Source organism: Scyliorhinus canicula, chromosome 17 (assembly GCF_902713615.1).
Source record: "Scyliorhinus canicula chromosome 17, sScyCan1.1, whole genome shotgun sequence".
In the NCBI taxonomy this organism is placed as follows: Eukaryota; Metazoa; Chordata; class Chondrichthyes; order Carcharhiniformes; family Scyliorhinidae; genus Scyliorhinus; species Scyliorhinus canicula.
In genome coordinates, this window is record NC_052162.1 from 121,462,181 (window position 1) to 121,486,222 (window position 24,042).

The following is a 24,042-nucleotide window of genomic DNA, read 5'->3' on the forward strand; positions in this document are numbered from 1 at the left end:
GTGATATTTAAACCTCTCTCAGCAGAAGAACAGACAAACATTTCTCCTTCTAGATTCAAAGGTTGATGATATACAGCTCCCATGAATCGGGTGACTCTATCAGATCTTGACGTGATGTTTGGTGTGAAATTTCTGTCTGTCAATTCTCCCCTTCTAATATCCTGTAAAATGAGTTTACAGACTTCATCACAGTCAGTACTGGATAGAAATTCAGAAAGGAGAATTCTAGTTTATTTGGAACATTCTTTCCTTGTTACTTCTGAAAAGTAAACTCCCACTCCGTTCTCACTCTCTTGTACCTGATATTCACCCTCCCAATTCTCCTGAAGGTGTGATTCATGCTGATCCACAGATGCAGGGTCACTGCCTCATGTCCCGAAGATAGACACCCAAATACCTTAATGCAGGCGGCGAGTACATGTGCATGTATCCATCTATATGCACCATTCGCTGCACAACAAAACAATTGATATATACTTCTGTATTTCACAGTGAGGATCTGTGAGGAAGAATTTAATTTAGATAATGAGTGGACATCATCTGAAAATCACGTCGGTGGTGGAAGTGGAGAATAATAATAACTCCCTCCCTAACAGCAGTGGGCGTACCTACACCTCAGGGACTGCAGCAGTTCAAGAGGGCAACTCACAACCACCTTCTGAAGGGCAACTGGGGATGGGCAATAATTGCTGGGGGAACCAGCAATGCCCACATCCCGTAAAATGAATTTAAAAATAATATTTGACAAAATAAATAAATTTAGAGTACCCAATTATTTTTTTTCCAATTAAGAGGCAGTTTTGCATGACTAATCCACTTAACCTGCACATCTTTTGGTTATGGGGGTGAAACCCTCGCAGACACGGGGAGAATGTGCAAACTCCACACAGACAGTGACCCAGAGCCGGGATCGAACCTGGATAAAAAATAATAATTTAAAAATGAAATTTGGTGCAGACTTGAAGGAAACCACTTTGCAGCGAAACAGGGATATAGAGGGGAAATGGGACCGACAGGATTGCTCTTTCCTGAATCAGCATGGACTCGGGTAACTGAATGGACTCCTTCTGTGTCGCAATGATACATGGCTGGAAATATATAATGTAGCTACAGTACTTTATTACATAACTAGAAATAATAGTGCACTTAATTACAGAACCACAAATATCTAATCTGTACCATAGAGCAACACAAGACATGTCTCTGTCCGATATTAATTACTGTTTCCTTAAATGTCAGCCATCTCCTGGGGAAACCAGCTCTTTAACTATGAACATTAGGAAAGAGACCATCCTTTTAACCAGACAAATAAATGTGTCAAGCTCAGGGAGCAAAGGATTTCAATGTGTTTCAGGGTAAGAAAGAGAGACCTGAGCCAACGTTTCCAGAGTCTGCACCCTCCCTGGATTCACTTCCTTTCCCTGGGGCTGGTTTAGCTCACTCAGCTAAATCGCTGGCTTTTAAAGCAGACCAAGCAGGCCAGCAGCACGGTTCGATTCCCGTACCAGCCTCCCCGGACAGGCGCCGGAATGTGGCGACTAGGGGCTTTTCACAGTAACTTCATTGAAGCCTACTCGTGACAATAAGCGATTTTCATTTCATTCATTTCATTTTCAGTAGCTGCAAGTCGCCAATTGAAGGTCAGAATGAGAAAAATGGATAGGGGGAGAAAAGAAAGTGTTTTACTCACAGATGTTGGAGACATGAGTAAGTTGCACTCTGTGTGACGCTCAATCCTCATTCACACAAAACCTGCCCTGATTGGCTGGAGGACCAAAGTCCTTCCGGTCTTCCAACTGTTCCGATTGGTGAGGACCACAGCAGGAAAGCCGGGGAGGGCACTCTCCCGTACATGCACACCCTCCCCTTGGACATGCGCTGTCGATGGGCTGGGAAATTATTCAGCGGCTTCTCGCTCTGGCCGGAGCCGTCAGCCACTTTCCTGGAAACCTTGTCTGGAGGAGGTGAAGGCAGAGGGGCAACAACAGCTGGGGGCGGGGCTCCCGTGTCTACACCGGGCCTGCGCACTGCAGGCTTGATGGGCCCAATGGCCGACTGCAGCATCTATTTGTTATAATCTGAGTCCAGGACAGGAAGCAGTGAGCAGGGATCTGTCAATCAGCCTGAATCAGCACCTTCAGGAGAATTGGGAGGGTGAATATTAGATACAGCAGAGTGAGAATGGAGGGAGAGTGTGTGGGATGGAGATTTACACCTTTTGGGGAATGAGAGAGGGAAGAATGTTCCAAGTCTGTTGTGAATTTCAATCCTGCACTGACAGTGATGACTTTGGTAAATTGTTTTTCCAGAATATTAGAAGAGGAGGAATTACAGACAGAAATCTCAAACTTCACGTCTCGCTCTGACAGCCACTGAATTCCTTGGTACCTTAATATGGTCAGACTTTGAATCAAGAAGGAGCAACATTTGCCCGACCTGTTGGTTGCAAAAGATTTTAAACATCAGTGTGACTGGAAAAGCACCGAAACACACAGACCCGAGTGAGAGTGTTCCAGAGCACTGACTGTGGAAAGAGCTTTGACCAGTTACACAGCCTGAAAAAACATTGCACCATTCACAGCGAGGAGAGACCGTACACGTGCTCTGTGTGTGGACGAGGCTTCAACGGATTGTCAAAGACACAACGACACTGCACCATGGAGAAACCGTGGAAATGTAGGGTCTGTGGGAAGGGATTCAGATGCCCTTCCGTGCTGGAAATTCATCAACGCAGTCACACTGGGGAGAGGCTGTTCATCTTCTCTCAGTGTGGGACAGGATTCACTCAATTATCCCATTTTCAGACACTCCAGCGAGTTCACACTGAGCAGAAACCGTTCACCGGCTCTCAGTGTGGGAAGGAATTCACTCAGCCCACCAGCGGACACACCAGCGAATTCACACTGGGGAGAAGCCATTCACCTGCTCTCAGTGTGGGAAGCAATTCAGTGATTCCTCCAACCTGCAGACTTGTCAGTGAATTCACACTGGGGAGAGGCCATTCACCTGCTCTCAGTGTGGGAAAGGATTCAGTCATTCATGCACCCTGCAGAAACATCAGCGAGTTCACACTGGGGAGAAACCGTTCATCTGTTCTCGGTGTGGGAAGGGATTCACTCGGTTATCCCACCTGCAGACACACCAGCGAGTTCACACTGGAGAGAAGCCGTTCACCTGCCCTCAGTGTGGGAAGGGATTCAGTGACTCGTCCAACCTGCAGTCACACCAGCGAATTCACACTGGGGAGAAGCCATTCACCTGCTCTCAGTCTGGAAAAGGATTCGCTCACTTATCCCACCTGCAGGCACACAAGCAAGTTCACAGTGGGGCGAGGCCGTTCACTTGCTCTCAGTGTGGGAAGAGATTCAGTGTTTAATCGCACCTGCTGAGACACCAATAAGTTCACAAGTGATTACAGGGGTTGGATTCTGCTGTGATTGTTTCTGAATTACACCCAGGATGGCATTTTGTTCATTCTGTCAGTTGGTCAATGCGGATGGTCAGGGGGGTACTTTCTGCTGGACTGGACGGTCTCACAACCTTCCCCCCAGTAGGCTGATGATCTTTGAGCCTTGTTGCAAATATCTGGTTTCAAAATGTGCAAGGATCGCAGAGTGAAATGGTATTTGGAAATGAGAAGATATTTAGTTCCCATTTGTGTTTGGTGCTGCCCAAAGCCTGCCACATTGCCATGAAGGTGGGCTCTGGTGGACACAGGGTTCTTTTGCTTAATTTATCTGTGTTTTTCAGATTATGAGGTGCAGGTTGTCTCAGGTGGTCTGGGAAACCACATTGGATGGTATGATGGGAGACAGGCGACAGGCAATAGCTAATATTTAAGGAATTATTTATATTTACAAAGGGGTCAGTTGGCTCAGTTTGCTGGATGGTTGGTTTGTGATGCCTAGCGATGCCAACAGAGCGGGTTCAACTCCCGTACAGGCTGAGGTTATCCAAGAAGGCCCCGCGTTCTCAACCTTGCCCCTTGCCTGAGGTGTGTTGTCACTCGGGTTAAATCACCACAAGTCAGCTCTCTCTCTCAAAGGGGAGATGAGCCTATGGTCCTTTGGAGACTTTCATTTCACACATATACAACAAATATAGATTCCTTTAAGGAACAAAAATCCAACAGCAAATGTGATGAAACCATGGCTGACAAGAAATGTTAAAGATTCCATTAGATCAAAGGAAGAGGCTCATAAAGTGGTCAAAATAGTAGTAAGCCCGAGGATTGGGAACTAGTTTTAGAATTCAGCAAAGGAAAATCAAGAAACTGATAAAGAGAAAACAGTATATGAGGACAAACTTGCAAGAAACATAAAAAAATGGCTAGAAAAGCTCCTATAGAAATGTGAAAAGGTAAAGATTAGCAAATACCAATGTGGGTCCATTCCCAGAGATAGGAGAGTTCATTATGCGGAAGGAGCAATGGCAGAGAAACTAAACAATGTGTGTCTGTCTTCATGGAAGAACATACAGAAATCATCCCAAAAACACGAGAGAACCAAAATACCAGTGAGCACGAGGATCTGAAAGAGATTAGTATCAGTGAAAAAGTAGAACTGGAGAAATTAATGTGGTTGAAAGTTAATAAATCCCCAAAAGCTGATGCTCTACATTCCAGAGTGTTGAAAGAGGCGGCTGTAGAGATAGTGGATACATTGGTGATCATCTTTCAAAATTCTATAGATTCTGGAATGGTTCCTGCAGATTGGAAGGTGGTAAATGTAACCCCACTATTTAAGGAGGGTGAGAGAAAACGGGGAACCACAGACCCATTAGCCTGACATCAGTAAGAGGGAAAATGCTACAATATATTATAAAGGATGTGATAACACACAAATTAGGAACAGGAGTAGGCCACTTGGCCGGTCGAATTGAATACAGTATTCCAAATGTGGCAAATGTCTGTGTGGGTATCACCCCACAGCCCAAAAGATGTGCAGGGTAGGTGGATTGGCCAAGCTAAAAATCGCCCCTTAATTGGAAAAAAGTGTTTTTAAAAACTTTTTAAAAAAAAGACATTGACATCCTTTGCTCTCTCAGTTTGACACATTGAATTGTCTGGCTAAAGGGATGGTCTCTTTCCTAATGTTCACAATTAAAGGGCTGCTTTCCCCAGGAGATGGCTGACATTTAAGGGGACAGTGAATTAATATAGGACAGAAATATGCCTAATGTTGTTATATGGTACAGATCAGATACATAATTGATGGTTCTGTAATAAAGTACATTTATTATTATTTCTAGTTGTGTAATATTGTATTGTAGATATGTTATATATTTCCAGTCAATTCTTCCCTTAGAAGGTTATTAATCCCTGGATTTCTCTCTCACAGGGATCAATGGAGTCTGGGGGGTCACTGAATATATCCATGGATGGGTTACACAGATTTTATTTTATTTTATTTCATTTTTTAAATAATGAAAGCAACAGAGAACAGAAAAAATGCTGGAAATTGGGCACAGAGCAGAACAAGAGATATTGCCATAGAAATATTGGCAACATAAATCCAAGCAACACATTGCAGAATTAATTTGTAGCAGGATATTTGAGCAACCAGAGCCTCGAGATGAAATGCCGGATCAATTGAACAACCAGTTAACAGGTTAACATAGTGAGTGGGGAAAGAGGGTAAATGTAGGATCTCTTATTTATCTTCAAAATAAGAGTTTTTTTTAACAAACAATTTTATTGAGGTATTTTTCGGCATTGTAAACAGTTACAGATAACAAAAATGTGCAAACATCAACGTAAAACCAATACTTCAATCAAACCATACTGCACATGCCTGCTCCTCCCATAGACACTACCCGCCTATTTATCCCTCCTACTCTACTCTAATCTCCCCCCCCCTCCCCCCTTCCCCTCCCCCCTGACGTTCACTCTCCCGCGAAGAAGTCGATGAATGGTTGCCACCTTCGGGCGAACCCCAGTCCAGATCCCCTCAAGGCGATCTTGATTTTTTTCCATACCCAGAAAACTTGTCTGCAAGCCATAGTTCGGTCTTCGGGGGTTTTGAGTTCCTCCATGCCAGCAGTATTCGCCGCCGGGCTATCAGGGAAGCAAAGGCCAGAACATCGGCCTCTTTCTCCCCCTGGACTCCCGAGTCTTCCGAAACCCCGAAAATTGTCACCCCTGGACTCATCACCACCCTTGTTTTTAGCACCCGGGACATGATCCCCGCAAATCCCTCCCAGTACCCGCTAAACTTAGGACATGTTCAAAACATGTGAACGTGGTTCGCTGGTCCTCCCATCTAGCGCACTTGTCCTCTACCCCAAAGAATTTGCTCATCCGAGCTACAGTCATGTGGGCCCGGTGAACGACCTTAAATTGAATCAGGCCGAGCCTGGCACATGTTGCGGTTGAGTTTACCTTACTCAGGGCTTCTGCCCACAGCCCATCCTCCATCTCCCAGCCAAGCTCCTCCTCCCATTTGAGTTTCAGTTCCTCCGACTGGGACTCTTCCCCCTTCATGAGCACTTTGTAAATATCCAAGACTCTACCCTCTCCTCCTCCTCCTCTAGAGACTATTCTGTCCTGGATCCCCATTGGTGGGAGGCGTGGGAAGGATGGGACCTGTCTGCGTACAAAGTCCTGCATCTGTAAGTACCTAAAGTCATTTCTCCTTACCAGCCCAAATTTCTCCTCCAAACCCCTCAAACTCGCAAAGCTCCCCTCCAGGAACATATCGCCCACCCTCCTTACCCCAGCCCGCCGCCATGTTTGAAACCCTCCATCCATGCTCCCGGGGCAAATCGATGGTTATCACATATTGGAGCCCAGACACAAGCACCCACCTCCCCTACCTGCCTCCTCCACTGGCCCCATATCCGCTGGGCCACCCCCACTACCGGGCTGGTGGAGTACCTGGCCGGCGACAGCGGTAGTGGAACCGTGACCAGGGCTGCCAAACTGTGCCCCTGCACGAAGCCGCCTCCACCCGCTCCCAGATAGACCCCTTACCCACCATCCACTTCCTTATTATGGCTATGTTAGCCGCCCAGTAGTAGTTGATCAGACTCGGCAATGCCAGCACTCCTTCGCTGCGGCTCCTTTCAAGCATCGCCTTCCTCATCCGCATGGATTTTCCCGCCCAGACAAAGCTCATGATGATTTTGCCAGTCCTTTTGAAGAAGGACCGTGGGATAAAGATCGGGAGGCACTGGAAGATGAACAGGAATCTACGGAGGATTGTCATCTTTACAGTCTACACCCTCCCCGCCAGTGACAGCGGGAGTGCATCCCATCTCCGAAACTCCCTCTTCATTTGTTCCACCACCCTGGCCAAATTTAACTTGTGCAACCTGCCCCAGTCTCGTGCTACCTGTATCCCCAAGTACAGGACACTTTCCTCAAATAGCCCAAATGGCAGCTCCTTCAGTCTATTCTCCTGGCCCCTTGCCTGCACCACAAACATCTCACTCTTGGCCATATTTAATTTGTACCCTGAAAACCGGCCGAACTTCCTCAATGTTTCCAGTATATTTTCCATCCCGGCCAGTGGGTCCGACATGTACAGGAGCAGTTCGTCCGCATAGAGAGAGACCCTATGTTCCACCCCCCCCCCCCCAGTCATTCCCTTCAATCCCTTCGCAGCTCTCAACGCAATCGTAAATGGCTCTATGGCCAGCGCAAGCAGCAACGGGGAGAGTGGGCATCCCTGTCTGGTCCCGCGATGTAGTCTGAAATAATCTGACATTACCCTGTTCGTCCTAACGCTAGCTTTTGGGGCCTGGTACAATAGTCTGACCCAATTAACCAGTCCCTCCCCAAACCCAAACCGCCCAAGCATCTCCCACAGATAGTCCCACTCCACCCGGTCAAAGGCCTTCTCAGCGTCCATTGCCACCACTACCTCCACCTCCTTGCCCGTCGGGGGCATCATGATCACATTAAGCTATCTTCTCAAGTTAGCTGTCAGCTGCCTGCCTTTCACAAACCCTGTCTGATCGTCCCCAATCACCTCCGGTACGCAGTCCTCAATTCTAATCGCCAGGACCTTGGCCAGGAGCTTGGCATCCACATTGATCAGGGAGATTGGCCTGTATGACCCGTAGGATGGTCCTCGTCCCGCTTCAATATCAGCGAGATGGTGGCTTGCGACATCGGCGGTGGCAGGGTCCGTCTCTCCCTTGCCTCATTAAAAACCCTAGTCAGGGCCGGTCCCACTATCTCCAAGAACTTCTTATAAAACCCTACTGGGTATCCATCTGGCCCCAGGGCTTTCCCCGACTACATGGCCTTTAGGACCCCCAATACCTCCTCCGCTCTAATCGGGGCCCCCAGCCCGTCCACTAGTCCCCCGCCTACTTTTGGGCAGGTTAGTCCGTCCAGGAACCGTTTCATCTCCTCCAGCTCCTCCGGGGTTCTGGAGTGTACAGCTTACTATAGAAGTCCTGAAATACCATATTCAGTCCCGTCAGGCCCTCCACTCTGCTCCTCTCCCCGTCCACCACTCTACTTATTTCCCTGGCCGCCTCCCTCTTCCTGAGTTGCTGCGCTAGCAATCTGCTGGCCTTCTCCCCATGCTCATACACCACTCCCCTCGCCTTCCAAAGTTGTTCCAAGGCCCTACCCGTGGATAGCACCTTCAGTTCCGCCTGCAATCTCCGTCTCTCCCCGAGTAGGTCGTCCCCCAGGGACCCCGCATGCTCCTCGTCTATCCGGTAAATCTCCCTAACCAATCTATCCATTTCTGCTCTGTCCGCCCTAACCCTGTGAGCCCGAATGGAGATCAGCTGCCCCCTCACTACCGCCTTCAGCGCTTCCCACAGGGTCGCTGCTGAAACCTCCCCTGTATCGTTCACCTGCAAGTAGTTTTGCACACACTTCCGCAGTCTCTCACATATCCCCTCCTCCGACAACAATCCTACGTCTAACCTCCATTGCGGGCGTTGGTAATTTGCACCCCCCCCCCCCCCGGACCTGCAGGTCCACCCAGTGCGGGGCATGGTCCGAGATAGTGATTGCCGAATATTCCGTATTCTTTACCTCCCCTACACAGTCCCTGCTCAAGATAAAGAAATCAATCCTAGAGTATACTTTATGAACATGTGAGTAGAATGAGTAGCCCCATCCCGTCGGCTGTCTGGCTCTCCATGGGTCCACTGCCCCCATTTGCTCGATGAACCCTTTCAGCTCCCTTGCCATTGCTGGGAGTCCACCCGTTCTGGGACATGACTGGTCCAGCCCCGGGTAAAGGACCGTATTAAAGCCCCCCCCCCCCCCTCCCCCCCATTATCAACTTCCGAGACTCTAGGTCCGGGATCTTCCCCAGCACTCTTTTGATAAAATCCACGTCGTCCCAGTTCGGAGCATATATGTTCACCAGCACCACTTTTCTCCCCTCTAGTTTGCCCCTTACCATAATGAATCTGCCCCCGCCGTCTGCGACTACGCCCTCCGCCTCAAATTGAACCCGCTTATTGATCATAATTGCTACCCCCCTGGACTTAGAATCCAAGTCCGAGTGGAAGACCTGGTTGATCCAGCCCTTCCTTAGCCTAGTCTGGTCAGACACTTTCAGATTTGTCTCCTGCAACATAATTATGTCCGCCTTCAGAGCCCGCAAATGCGCGAACACACGTGCCCTTTTAACCCGGTATTGAGGACTATCGTGGAGGTGTGAATTGCGCTTTCACATAGCCGTTCGTCAGTCCAGAAGTAAAACACTCGAACACGTTGGTAATGAATATTCGTTTATTCACGGCCGGGACAAATCTCTAAGTAGTCGGGGAACCACCTTCGAGAAGTGCCAAAGTCCCAGAGTACGGACTGTCCCTTTATACAAACACAGCTTAGAGGTGGTCCCCTTAAATTCCTAGATACACCAATGATTTGGCAAGGATCCAGAACATGTACTTATATGGAATTATTATCCTCGAGGTAGGGTGGTGACTATGACATAATCATTACACGGTTCACTAATACTGCTGCGGCTAACGGTTTTCTTATCCTATCCGTCCATCAGGTCCAACTTCCTTATCTCCTTCCCTCTCGTGCTCCTGAGTCAGCTCTTTCACATTCCAATGTCCATTGTCTCAGTTGACAAGGTTTTACACACTCATCTTTGCTGTCTCTGCACTAACAAATACAGAGAGCTGTTCTCATTTCATTCCCTCAACCCTTTAACATCTTTTTCACAGATACATTTCAGAACCTTAATATTACACATAGCAGCAAGGTTATAACAAGACAATAAATGTAATTCACTTCCACAGAGGAAGTGTTTGAGATCTGAACCACTACGGTCGTGTTATCAGCAAACATGTGGGTGGATTTGGAGCCAAATTTTGCCATGCAGTCATGTGTGTATTGGGAGTGCAGCCTTGCGGTGCTCCTGAATTGAGAACGATCGTGGAGGTGTTGTTGTTGTTTATCCTTACTGATTGTGGTCTATGGGTCAGAAAGTCGAGGATTCAGTTGCAGAAAGAGGAGCCTAGTCCTAAATTTTGGAGTTTTGATATGAGCTTGGCTGGGATAATGGTGTTGAAGGTGGAGCTGTAGTTAATGAATAGGAGTCTGACGTAGGAGTCCTTGTTGTCGAGATGCTCCAAGGGCAAGTAAAGGGCCAGGGAGATGGCATCTGCTGTGGACCGGTTGTGGTGGTGTGCGAATTGCAATGGAACAAGGAATGCTGGGAGTATGGAGTTGATGTGTCCAACATCTCGAAGCAATTCATAATGATCGATGTCAAGGCCACTGGATGGTAGTCATTGAGGCACGTTGCCTGGTTCTCCTTTGGCACCGGTATGGATGGTGGTCTTCTTGAAGCAGGTGGGAACCTCGGAACGGAGTAGGGAGAGGGCGAGGATGTCCGGAAACACATCCACCAGTTGGTCCGCGGAGGATCTGGGTGCACGGCAGGGACTCCGTCAGGACCTGTTGCTTTCCAAGGGTTCACTTTCAAGAAGGCCGATCTGACTTTGGAGGCTGTGATGGTGGGTATGGGTGTGTCCAAGGCTGCTGGGGAAGTTTGTTGGTTTCCTGCTCGAAGTAAGCATAGAATGCATCGAGTTTGTCGGGGAGGCTGCGCTGCTGCTGAAGATTCTACTCGGCTTTACTTTGCACCCATGTTATTTAATCATGGCCACAACCAACGAGAGTCCATGTCGTTAATCTGTGATTCTAGCTTAGTCTGGTATTGTCTCTTGGAGTCAGTGATGGCTTTGCAGAGGTCATACCTAGGTCTTTTGATTAGGTCAGGGTCGCCTGTCTTGAACCCCTCAGACGTGGCCTTCAGTAAGGAGTGAATCACCCGATTAAACCATGGATTCTGGTTGGGTAACGTACAGACTACCTTCTTTGACACACAATCTTCTACACACTTACTGATGAAGTCTGTGATGGTGCTGGCAAACTGGTTTAGGTTGGGTGCCGAGTTCTTGAATATGAACCAGTCCACTGACTCCAAGCTGTCGCTTAGGAGCTCTTCCTTTGCCTCAGACCAGCATTTGCACAACCGTCTTAACCGGATTCTCCCATTCAGTTTCTGCTTGTATGCCGGGAGAAGGAGCGCCATCTTGTGGTCCGATTTTCCGAAGTGCAGTCAGGGATGGATCATCAGGCGCCCTTGATGTTTGTGTAGCAGTGGTCAAGGATGTTGGGGCCCCTGTTGGGACGGAGATGTGTTGGTGGAATTTTGTCTGTACAGTCTCGAGGTTGGCCTGGTTAAAGTCCCCGGCCACGATGAACAAAGCCTCCGGGTATTCTGCTTCATTGTTAGTTATAGCGGTTACAATTCATCAAGCACCTTCTTCACCTCCGCCTGGGGTGGGATGTAGACCGCTGTGATGATGGCAGAAGTGAACTCAGTGGAAGGTAGTATGGACGGTACTTCACAGTCGGGTATTCCAGGTCCGGGAGCAGTAGTTCGCCAGGGTCACCACATCCGAGCACCAGGAGGAGTTGATGAGAAGACAAATCCCTCCACCCACTCCAGGTTCAGTCCTGGATGTGATTAACAGCAGGAATAACAGCAGAATCTAACCCAACAGCACTTGTGAACCCTTTGGTGTCTCAGCATGTTGGATGACCGAGTGAATCCCTCCCCACAGTGAGAGCAGGTGAATGGCCTCTCCCCGGTGTGAACTCGCTGGTGTCTCCGCAATGTGGATGACGTTCTAAATGTCTTTGTGCAGTGAGAGCAGTTGAACAGTTTCTCCTCGGTGTGAATGCGCTGGTGGGACATCAGTACCCGAGAGCTTTTAAACCCACTCCCACAGTCAGAGCATTTAAAGGGTCTCTCATTGGTGTGAGTGACATTGTGGCTCAGCAAGTGATGATCGAGTGAATCTTTTCCCAGTTGGAGAGGTGAATGGGCTCTCCCCGGTGTGACCTCGCTCGTGTCTCATCAGGTTGGATGAGGTTCTAAAGCTCTTTGTGCAGTGAGAGCAGCTGAACGGTCTCTCCTCAGAGTGAACGCGCTGGTGGGACATCAGTAGCCGAGAGGTTTTGAAACCCCTCCTGCAGTCAGAGCATTTAAAGGGCCTACTCGTGGTGTGAATGACATTGTGTTTCCGCAGGCTGGATAATTCAGTGAATCCCTTATCACACACAGTGCAGATGAATGGCTTCTCCCCCGTGTGAACTCGCTGGTGTGCCTGCAGGTTGGATAACTGAGTGAATCCCTTCCCACAGTCAGAGCAGGTGAATGGCCTCTCCCCGGTGTGAACTCGTTCGTGTCTCCGCAGGCTGCCAATCTCACTGAATCCCTTTTCACACTGACAACAGGTGAAAGGCCTCTCTCCAGTGTGAACTCGTTCGTGTCTCCGCAGGCTGCCAATGTCACTGAATCCCTTTTCACACTGAGAGCAGGTGAAAGGTCTCTCCCCAGTGTGAACTCGTTCGTGTCTCCGCAGGTTGCCAATGTCACTGAATCCCTTTTCACACTGAGAGCAGGTGAAAGGCTTCTCTCCAGTGTGAACTCGTTCGTGTTTCCGCAGGTTGCCAATGTCACTGAATCCCTTTTCACACTGAGAGCAGGTGAAAGGCCTCTCTCCAGTGTGAACTCGTTCGTGTCTCCGCAGTTTGCCAATGTCAGCGAATCCCTTTTCACACTGAGAGCAGGTGAATGGCCTCTCTCCAGTGTGACTATGTTGATGCCTTGCCAGCTCGTGTGGGGCTCTGAATCCCTTCCCACAAACAGAGCAGGTGAACGGCCTCTCTCCAGTGTGAACTCGTTCGTGTCTCCGCAAGCTGCCAATGTCAGTGAATCCCTTTTCACACTGAGAGCAGGTGTAACGGTCTCTCTCCAGTGTGAACTCGTGCGTGTTTCCGCAGGCTACCAATGTCAGTGAATCCCTTCCCACAGTCTGAGCAGGTGAAAGGCCTCTCTCCAGTGTGAATGCGTTGGTGCCTTGCCAGCTCGTGTGGGGTTGGGAATCCCTTCCCACAATCCTCACATTTCCTTGGTTTCTCCATGATCCGGGTGATCTTGTGTCTCACCACGTTGGATGATCAGTTGAAGCTTCGTCCACACACAGAACACCTATACAGTCTCTCCCTGCTGTGAATGGTGTAGTATTTTTTCAGGCTGTGTAACTGGTTGAAGCTCTTTCCACAGTCAGTGCTCTGTAACAGTCTCACACGGGTGTGTGTGTCTCAGTGTCTTTTCCAGACACACTGATGTTTAAAATCTCTTGAAGCAGACAGAATAGACAAACATTTCTCCTTCTCGATTCAAACGCAGATGATCCCAAGACTCGAGTGACTCAGTCAGTTCTTGACCGGATATTTACTTTGAGATATCGGCCTCAAACTCCTCTCGTTCGAACTTCCTGCAATCAGATTTTACAATAGTAATCATTGTCAGTACAGGATAGAAACTCAGAACAGACAATTCTAGTTTCCATCGAACATTCTTCCTCTGTCTTTCCCTGAAATGCTCTGAATCTCAATCCCACACACTCTCCCTCCATTCTCACTCTGCTGTATCTAATATTCACCCTCCCAATTCTCCTGAAGGTGCTGATTCAGGCTGATTGACAGATCCATGCTCACTGCTTCCTGTCCTGGACACAGAGACCTGAAAATCTTCATGCAGGCTGCCAGACAGATATATGTCTATATTACTGGATGAAAAATGTGTGTAATATACAGACTGTATTCACTTACTTTCCCTCCCAATTTTCCTGAAGGTGCTGATCAACAAATCTAAACTCACTAAAACCTGTACAAGAGGAGAGAATCTCCATATAAGGACATTTACTGATCAGAGATAGGGAAATTCTGAGGAAGAATTTTATTTAGTCATGGAGTGGACAGGACAGGGAACTCACTGCCCACAAGGGTTGTGGAAGTCCAGATAATCAATAATTTAAAATTAAATAGGATGGTCATTTGAAGAAAATAAGCTTTCAGGGGAACAGGGATATCGAGGGGGAATGGGACTGACTGGATTACTGTACAGAGAGTCAGCATTGACTTGAGTTCCCAAATGGATTCTGTCAGTGCTGCAATGACTGTATGACTGGAAATATATAATGTGGGTACAGTACTATATAACAAAACTAGAACTAATAATACTTGTATTTCATTACAGAACCATCAATAATATATACATAATACATACCATATAAGTATACTAGACATATCTCTGTCCATTCTTAAATTTTTAAGAATTAATTTACAGGATGTGGACAATGCTGGTTAGGCCAGCATTTATTGCCTATCCCCAGTTACCCTTCCGAAGTAGTGGTGAGTTGCCTTCTTGAACTGCTGCAGTCCTTGAGGTGCAGGTACATCCCCTGTGCTGGTTTTAAATTTTTTAAAATCAATTTAAAGTACCCAATTAATTGTTTTCCAATTAAGGGGCAATTTAACGAGGCCAATCCACCTACCCTGCACATCGTTGGGTTGTGGGGGCAAAACCCACGCAAACACAGGGAGTGTGTGCAAACTACACACGGACAATGACCCAGAGCCGGGATTGAGCCTGGGACCTCTGTGCCGTGAGGCAGCAGTGCTAACCACTGCTCCACCATGCTGCCCTACATCCCCTGTGCTGTTAGGGAGGGAATTCCAGGATCCCTGGAGGTTCGGGAGGCCGAGGGCTCGGGAGTACTCTTTTTTTTCTCCCACGTACACAGGGTTTATTCCCGCATTGATTTGTTTGTCCTGAGTAGGGGGCTGGTCCCGAGGGTGCAGGATGCCGAATATTCGGCCATAGCAATTTCGGACCATGCTCCGCATTGGGTGGATCTGGAGATGGGGGAGGTGCGGGACCAGCGCCCGCTTTGGCGTCTGGACGTGGGGCTGTTGGCTGATGAGGAGATGTGCAGGAGGGTCCGGGGATGTATTGAGAGGTACCTCGAGGCCAATGATACTGGGGAGGTCCGGGTGGGGATGGTGTGGGAGGCTCTGAAGGCAGTGATTAGGGGGGAGCTGATCTCCATCCGAGCCCATAGAGAGAGGGGGAAAGAGGAGGGGGAGGGAGAGACTGGTGGGGGAGCTGCTGAGTGTAGATAGGAGGTATGCGGAGACCCCGGAGGAGGGACTGTTGGGGGAGTGGCGTAGCCTGCAGGCCAAGTTTGATTTATTGACCACCAGAAAGGCAGAGACACAGTGGAGGAAGGCGCAGGGAGCGGTCTATGAATATGGAGAGAAGGCGAGCAGGATGCTGGCGCATCAGCTTCGCAAGTGGGACGCGGCTAGGGAGATTGGTGGAGTGAAGTTTAGGGGCGGGAATGTGGTGCGGCAGGGGGCAGAGGTCAATGGGGTCTTTAGGGACTTCTACAGGGAACTGTACCGGTCGGAGCCGCCGGTGGTGGGGGGAGGGAATGGAGAGCTTTTTGAACAGGCTACGATTTCCAAGGGTGCAGGAGGAGCAGGTGGAGGGACTGGGGGCGCCGATCGAGTTGGAGGAGCTGGTCAGAGGGATTGGCCACATGCAGTCGGGGAAGGCGCCGGGACCGGATGGGTTCCCGGTTGAATTTTATAAAAAATACGCGGACCTGTTGGGCCCCCTGTTGGTTCAGACCTTTAACAAGGCATGGGAGGGGGGAGTTTTGCCCCCAACGATGTCATGGGCGCTGATTTCCCTGATCCTGAAGCGAGATAAGGACCCCTTGCAGTGTGGATCATATAGGCCAATTTCACTGCTGAATGTGGATGGCAAGTTGCTGGCGAAGATCTTGGCCACTAGAATAGAGGACTGGGTGCCAAGGGTGGTACATGAAGATCAGACGGGTTTTGTGAAGGGGAGGCAGCTGAACACTGACGTGCGAAGGTGCTAAATATGATAATGATGCCGGCGGCAGAAGGAGAGGCGGAGATTGTGGTGGCATTGGATGTAAGGCCTTCGATAGGGTTGAGTGGGGGTACTTGTGGGAGGTGTTAGAGAGGTTCGGGTTCGGGGAGGGGTTTATTAAATGGGTGAGATTGCTGTACGAGGCCCCGATGGCGGTGGTAGCGACAAATGGGAGGAGGTCCGAGTACTTCAGGCTCCACCGTGGGACGAGGCAGGGGTGCCCCCTGTCCCCCTTGCTTTTTGCGTTGGCAATTGAGCCTCTGGCCATGGCGCTCAGGGAGTCTGGGAGGTGGAGGGGTCTGGTGCGGGGTGGGTGTGGAAGTGGATTTCATTTATTTGTTTTAACCTTGCTGTCTGTATGTAATATTAAGGGTCTGAAATATATCTGTGATCCTCAAGTAAAAATATGTTAACGGGTTGAGGGAATGAAATGAGAGCAGAACTCTGTATCTGTTAATACAGAGACAGCAAAGATGAGTGTGTAAAACCTTGTCGACTGAGACAAGGGACACTGGAATGTGAAAGAGCTGACTCAGGAGCATGAGAGGGAAGGAGATAAGGAAGTTGGGACATTGGAATGTGAAAGAGCTGACTCAGGAGCATGAGAGGGAAGGAGATAAGGAAGTTGGACTTGATGGACAGATAGGATAAAAAAAACCGTTAACAGCAGCAAGTTATGTCATAGTCACCAGCCTACCTCCAGGATAATAATTCCATATAAGTACATGTTCTGGATCCCTGCCAAATCATTGGTGTATCTAGGAATTTAAGGGGACCACCCCTAAGCTGTGATTGTATAAAGAGACAGTCTGTACTCTGGGACTTTGGCACTTCTCGAAGGTGGTTCCCCGACTACTTAGAGATTTGTCCCGGCCGTGAATAAACGAATATTCATTACTGACGTGTTCGAGTGTTTTACTTCTGGACTGACGGACGGCTATGTGAAAGCGCAATTCACATTTGGTGGCAGCGGTGGGATCTCCAGAGGTGTCTGCGCTACCCAACCGGCGTAATCGACTGAGCTCATTCAAAGTAGAGGACGAATTTGGCCCCCAACATGAGTAAAATTTTCTTTTCCACCTTGGTATTCGCCTACTACTAGTTTGATCGTTGCTCAGCCTTGCCGTTCGGTTGTCGAGAAGCCTCTGCGAGATCCAGGTCAGTCCAGCGAACCCGTTTTAAAGAGGGTAAGTGACCCCTGCAGTTATCGTCACTAGGGGCAGTCTGGGACTGCCGCCATGATTCTGGGCTGTGTGCTCCAGACTATTAGGTAATTCTCGGGCTGTGTTCTCTAGAAATTACAGGCGGTGTTCTCGGGACTGCTAGGAGACGATTCTGGGCTGTGTGCTCCAGACTATTAGGTAATTCTCGAGCTGTGTTCTCTAGAAATTACAGGCGGGGTTCTCGGGACTGCTAGGAGACGATTCTGGGCTGTGTGCTCCAGACTATTAGGTAATTCTCGGGCAGTGTTCTCTAGACTACTAGGAAATGAGAGTGGAATTAGAATTCCACCATGGGTAATACCGTAGATACTTGTGATGACCCGGGCAGTGCGCTCCGGACTCTCTGTGAACAATACCCCAAACACTCAAAGCAACTCCGACAATTGTCGGGGGCCCTCCATAAAAACCTGGGCAAGGATAAATGGCCTCTGGGGGGACCTAAAGACTTGGGTCCTGTCCTAGAGGCCCAACAGGTGATCTGGAAAAACAATCGCGGTTCCACCGTAAAGAAATTAATTGCTTTATGGAGGGAATACTGTCAGTCATTGAAAGATGCATCTACACTGGCTAGCTGGCAGGCTAATGCCTCGAAATTGGGCATTGGCCTCACCGAAGGGGGAATTGTTAAAACAGTAGAGGTCTTAAGAAAGGAATGTAAAGAACGAAAGAATGCTACTCCCACCCCGGCGCCGGTCAGCAATGCGAAGCAAGGTTGGGAGGACGGGGACGATGGGGATGAGGAACATCTGTTCAATTGCGGGGGATGTCGGAAGCCTCCACAGCCACCGCCTCTACCACCCCTCCCTAATGCACCGATCCAATTTATTATACCCCTCCCAAGTCAGAATCCACCACCTTATGCACCACCGCCGCCCCAACCAGCATATAAACCCCCGGCCATGAGTACAAGGTCGAGAACAAGGGGAGGAGGGGGACCATTCATGCAATTGGTCCAGTTAAAGGAACAAGTGGGAGAACAATTAGACAGTCTTTTCCAAAATCTGGATGAGGACGAGGATTTCCCTCCTCCTCTTCCACCAGCCCTCGACCATCCCTTACCCCCACCACGACAGATGCCAATGCGCCAGGTGCCAAATCCTACCTATGACCCTGTTGCTCCCGTGGGCAACCCGAATGCTGAACGTACCATGAATATTTATGTCCCGTGGAAACCCAATGAGATTATGTCCATACTAGCTGGAATACCAAATCGAAAAGAGTCCCCTGCTGCCTTTGTTGACCAACTCCAATGTACAATTCGTGTAAATGAGGCCGAAGCACGGGACTTATGGGCCTTGGTCCAGCAGGTCTTGCGCCCAGAAGAACACCTTCGCTTCTGCAATGTCTTACAACAGCAGAATCCTACTATTACCCTCCCTGTGTCTTTAGCGACCCTTAACGTGCTCCACCAGGCGGACCGGCAACGCCAAGATGCAATTTTTGCTGCATTAAACACTACCCTTCAAAAGCCTGTGGATATTACCAAAATACTTGAGACCAAACCCCGCAAGGATGAGGAAGCCGACACCATTTTAGAGCGTTTTAATGAGTCCTACCGTAACCAGGCCGGAGACACTAACTACCGTGCTGGCAATAACAGCCCACAGTATTGTGCCATGCTCTTGAGCTGCTTGCCCACCTCCTTATCGGATGCGATCAAGACTAACAATATGGATTGGTCCGATAATAGTCCCACCCAAATGGCACGTGCTGTGAGGTACTACTGGAAAAACGGCTCACCTGAGGGTCCGTCTAAAGCAACCCCTAAAATTAAGACTGAGTATGTCCTTAGAAAAGACGTCCAGGAGGTACCAATACCCTCTCGGGCACCTGATAACACAGGCCACCAGACGGAACCCCAATTCTGCGCCCCTGGTTGGGTGACCCCACAAGGTAAAGGATACACCTCCCATCCAAACGGGCCCCATGCACCGCTCTATGGCCCTCCGTATGCCCCTCCGGGAGCAGCGTCGGCCTATGCACCGCCCCCACCATATTCTTATGCCACACCCTACCAACACCCCTCCCATCCCCCACCACCCTATTGTCCACCAATGCCGCCCCAAGCAGCACCTACCCCCACACAACCACCACAACATGCAAAGCTCTGTTATAGTTGTGGTCAGCCAGGACATTACGCTCGTAACTGTTACTCAAACCCTAATCGCGGCTGAGGGGGTCGTGGAGGTGGAGGACGGGGCAGAGGAGCGCCCGCAGTGGCTGCTCCAGTCACTACTCCGTTCACTCAAAATAACCCCTTCCAACAATACTGATTGTCGATGTTGCCTTCTCGTTTAACCTCCCCTGACTCTGAGCCTGTTCTCTCTTTAACCATTTATGGTCACTCCTATCCGTTTCTCATAGACACGGGGGCTACCATGTCTTCCGTACAGTCTCACCTCAACCTTCCCCTCTCATCAGAAACCCAACAACTATCTGGTTTCCAGGGACAGGTAGTTAGTTACCCCATTTCTTTCCCTGTGCCCGTTTCCTTCCACGGCTACACCCTCCAGCACCGATTTATTGTTACAACCGGACTAGATTGTAATCTATTGGCCCGAGACCTTCTCTGTGCCTTTGGAATACATCTTGAATGTGGGGATAACGGGATCACTGTCCATTCGCCCAGCATACCACGCCAGTTAATCACTCATGTGCACCCGCAATGGTGGGCACTTCATTTGATGCCTGAGCGGTTGTTCCACGTCACGCTGGCCTACGATTCGACCGGAGCCGATGAGGGCCTGGTCAACTCTTACAGCCCTCATCTTGAACAAGAATTCTCAGTCACCCTTTTTGCTTCTGTGAGCGGGCCCCAAGGGACTGCGGAGGCGGCACAAGTGCCTACCTGACTATGGCGCCAAGACGGGTACACCGCCCCGCACGTCACCCGCCATGTCCATTACCCCCACCATGCTAAGGATCTAGGGCCAATGGTCCGACAGGCATTGGACCAGTCTGACCCCTCTCTTCTGGAACCCCAACTCCTCCCTGGCGGTCTTACCATTACATACATGTCACAACCAGCTACATCCCAGTCCATTCTTTTACACCATCGCGCCCAGACCGATGCGACTGTATCTCCCCACGTATGGGCTGCGGATAAGTTTGATGTTGGTCTCGTCCCTACCCAGCCTATCACTATTCCTCTCCTCCCCGATGTTCAACTCCCCTCGATCCGACAATATCCCATTAAGGCTCAAGCTCGCCATTCCATCGATGCACTCATAGCTAAACTTCTCGACCAGGGCATCCTGGTTCCTTGTCAGTCTCCGTGCAATACCCCCATCCTAGCGGTGCCCAAACCTGGGAAACCGGATCAGTACCGCCTCGTCCAGGATTTACGTGCTATCAATTCTATTGTTCAGCCTCTCCGCGCCCTTGTTCCTAACCCTGCGCATATTTATAGCCCAGGTTCCTGCAGACGCACTATTCTTCTCCCTTGTAGACCTCCAACATGCCTTTATCGCTCTACCACTCGATCAATCATGCCAATATCTTTTTGCATTCACTTATAATGGCCAACAGTATACTTGGACACGTTTGCCTCAAGGTTTTATTCACTCTCCCACTCTTTTCTCCCGCTGTCTCCAACACCAACTACAATCCCTCTCCTTCTCCCAAGGCTCCACTGTTGTTCAGTACGTCGACGATCTCTTGATCGCTAACCCTACTGAGGAGGGATGTCAGGCCGATACTCAACTTTTACTCAATTTTCTGGCCTCCCTTGGTTACATTGTCTCTCCCTCGAAAGTTATGATTGCTCAACCTACTGTTAAGTTCCTAGGTGTTAGGATATCTGCCACCTCTCGTTCCTTAGATCCAGACCGGATCCGCCCTATCTGCGATTTCCCACCCCCAACGACGGCCAAGCAGCTCCGTCAGTGGCTCGGCATGGTCAATTATTGCCGTCAGTGGATCCCGAATATTACTTTGGATTCCCGCCTCCTTACCCCCTAAACCAATGAACCCGATACTTTTTCCCTTTCCCCGGAAGCCGCACTGGCCTTTAACCGTCTCAAGGCGGCCCTCCTCCAGGCCCCTGCCCTTGGTCGACCCTTATATGATCGCCCTTTTCAGCTCTATTGCACAGTCCTTGCCGACTGCGCCACAGCTGTCCTGACCCAACGCCACGGCGACAGCTGTCACCCGGTCGCATACTACTCCTCTAAACTCGATCCGGTAGCCCTTGGCTATCCTATCTGTACCCAAATTCTTGCAGCTATCTACAACAGCCTGCAATCGGCTGCTAATATTACCCTCCAACAAGATATCACTGTCTATAGTTCCCATTCTGTTACAGATCTTTTGGGACAGCTACAAACCCAACATCTCACGATGGCTCGTCAGAATAAATATGAGATTGCTCTCCTTAATAACCCGAAAGCCCAGTTTGCCCACTGCACCACTATCAACCCTGCTAACTTTTTGACGTATCCTCCCGCAGACATGCTTGACCCAACTCATGACTGCCAACAACTGTTGCGAGAGGTCTCCTCGGTCCGAGACGACCTCTCCGACATACCCATCCCAGGTTCAGATTGCTCCTTTTTCACCGATGGTAGTTCTTCCATCGGCGAAAGGGGGGATAGACAATCTGGCTATGCAATCATCGATCAAAACGGTGACGTAGTGGAAGCAGCAGCATTTGAAGTTCCCTTTTCTGCCCAACAAGCAGAATTGTTTGCATTAATACGGGCATGCATATTGGCGAAGGGAAGGATGGTTAATATTTATACAGATTCCCGATACGCCTTCGGGGTAGTACATGATTTTGGGCAATTATGGAAAAACAGAGGATTTCTAACCTCTACTGGTACACCCATCTCACACCAACAGTTAGTAACCCAGTTATTGCAGGCCCTTATGCTCCCAGACAAGATAGCGGTGATAAAATGCGCAGCCCACACAAAAGGCATGGGACTGGTGGAAACGGGCAACAGGCAAGCGGACGAGAAGGCAAAAGAAATTTCTAAATCTGGCAAAATAATGGTGCCTAGAATGATGAGGCAGACTAAAACCCCCTCGGAAAAGTCTCCCTCTGAAAAACCAATGCCAACCATTGCTGACATAATCCAAATGCAGGAGGACGCTCCTACAACTGCTGTAAATATGTGGAAGAACTTAGGATGTATATATGATAACGAAAATAAGCTGTGGGTCACCCCGGTAGGACAAACATGTATGCCCGATGCATTGGCAGCCTGGGTGACCGAATGTGTACACTTTGCAACTCACTGTGGCGCTTGTGCCACAGGGGACATATTGTTAAAAAGCTGGTGGCACCCACGACTACAAGAGATAGCCCAACAAATTAGCAGTCGGTGCCTAATCTGTCAACAGCACAACCCTGGTAAGGCCGTCCCCTGTGATCCTGGCACAACCCCCTTACCTGAGGGTCCATTTGAGACCCTACAAATGGATTACATTGAGTTGGAATGATGTCAATGCTATAAATATGTGTTAGTCATTGTGGATACTTTTAGCAAATGGATCGAGGCCTACCCGACTACGGATAACAAGGCCTCGACAGTAGTTAAGGTGTTGATGCGAGAAATTGTTCCGCGATTTGGAATCCCAGCCCGGCTGAGCTCTGACAATGGTCCCCACTTCATAGGTCAAATTAATAAGGAATTCTGTGCTCTGCTAGGAATAGAGCAACAGTTTCATTGTGCCTACAGACCACAAGCCGCTGGAGTGGTGGAAAGGGCTAATCAGACTCTAAAGACTAAACTCGCTAAACTACAAGCAGACACTGGGGCCACTTGGCTCAAACTCCTGCCTTTAGCACTCTTCCAACTACGTGCCACTCCCGCAGGAAAAACTCGCCTAAGCCCAGCGGAAATACTATATGGAAGACCCTTTCGAATGCCCTGGGACAGCAGTGTTCCACGGAATGTTCAATTTCATTACATGTCTACCGAGATGGCTAATTATATATTAGCACTAACTAGAATTTTGAAAGGATTACATTCCCGGGTCCGTGCCACCCAGGAAGAGATCCCGTCCATTACCCATGACATCTCTATCAACTCTGGGGATTATGTCCTAATCCGAAATTGGACACGTAAAGGTTTGGAACCTCGATGGGATGGTCCCCTACAGGTTCTACTCACTACCCCCACTGCAGTAAAAGTGGAGGGGCAAAACGCATGGGTACATATGCACCATTGTAAGTTAATTAAGTATCCATGATGTTTTAAACTTTTCCTTTAAGTCTTAGGGACACGGACACCAGGATGAAGTTCCTCCTCGTCGCCACAATACTCGCCACTCCACTCTCCTTCACTGCATCCAGAGGGGGGAGATATCTACCTGGGGGCCGACGTCTGCCTCTGTGCCGAGAAGAGACCTCACGATATGGAACGACGCCAGATCTCCGATGGATCACCACTCCTGGCCGCACCTGCACGACCATCGACGACCAGCAGCCTCGATTCCTGACTATGCAAATGTCTCTGATCTACGATCGCCACGCTTGCCGGTGGAATTACCGGTGCACCAAGAAAATCAGGCTGCAAGGCCCTGACCGAAGGACTATTCTCACCCACCCGCCTTCCAGG

The 24,042-nt window shown here is 49.3% G+C and overlaps 1 protein-coding gene across 1 annotated transcript; it reads right to left on the reverse strand.

Moving 5' to 3' along the window:
• Positions 1–9,994: 9,994 nt before the first annotated feature.
• Positions 9,995–16,983, reverse strand: LOC119951573 (gastrula zinc finger protein XlCGF57.1-like). Its single transcript, XM_038774761.1, has 3 exons — positions 16,954–16,983; positions 14,123–14,177; positions 9,995–13,448 (listed from the first exon to the last, which is right to left on the reverse strand). The coding sequence occupies exons 1-3, from the start codon at positions 16,981–16,983 to the stop codon at positions 12,253–12,255; spliced, it is 1,281 nt and encodes a 426-aa protein (XP_038630689.1). The 3' UTR covers positions 9,995–12,252.
• Between the last annotated feature and the right edge of the window lie 7,059 nt (positions 16,984–24,042).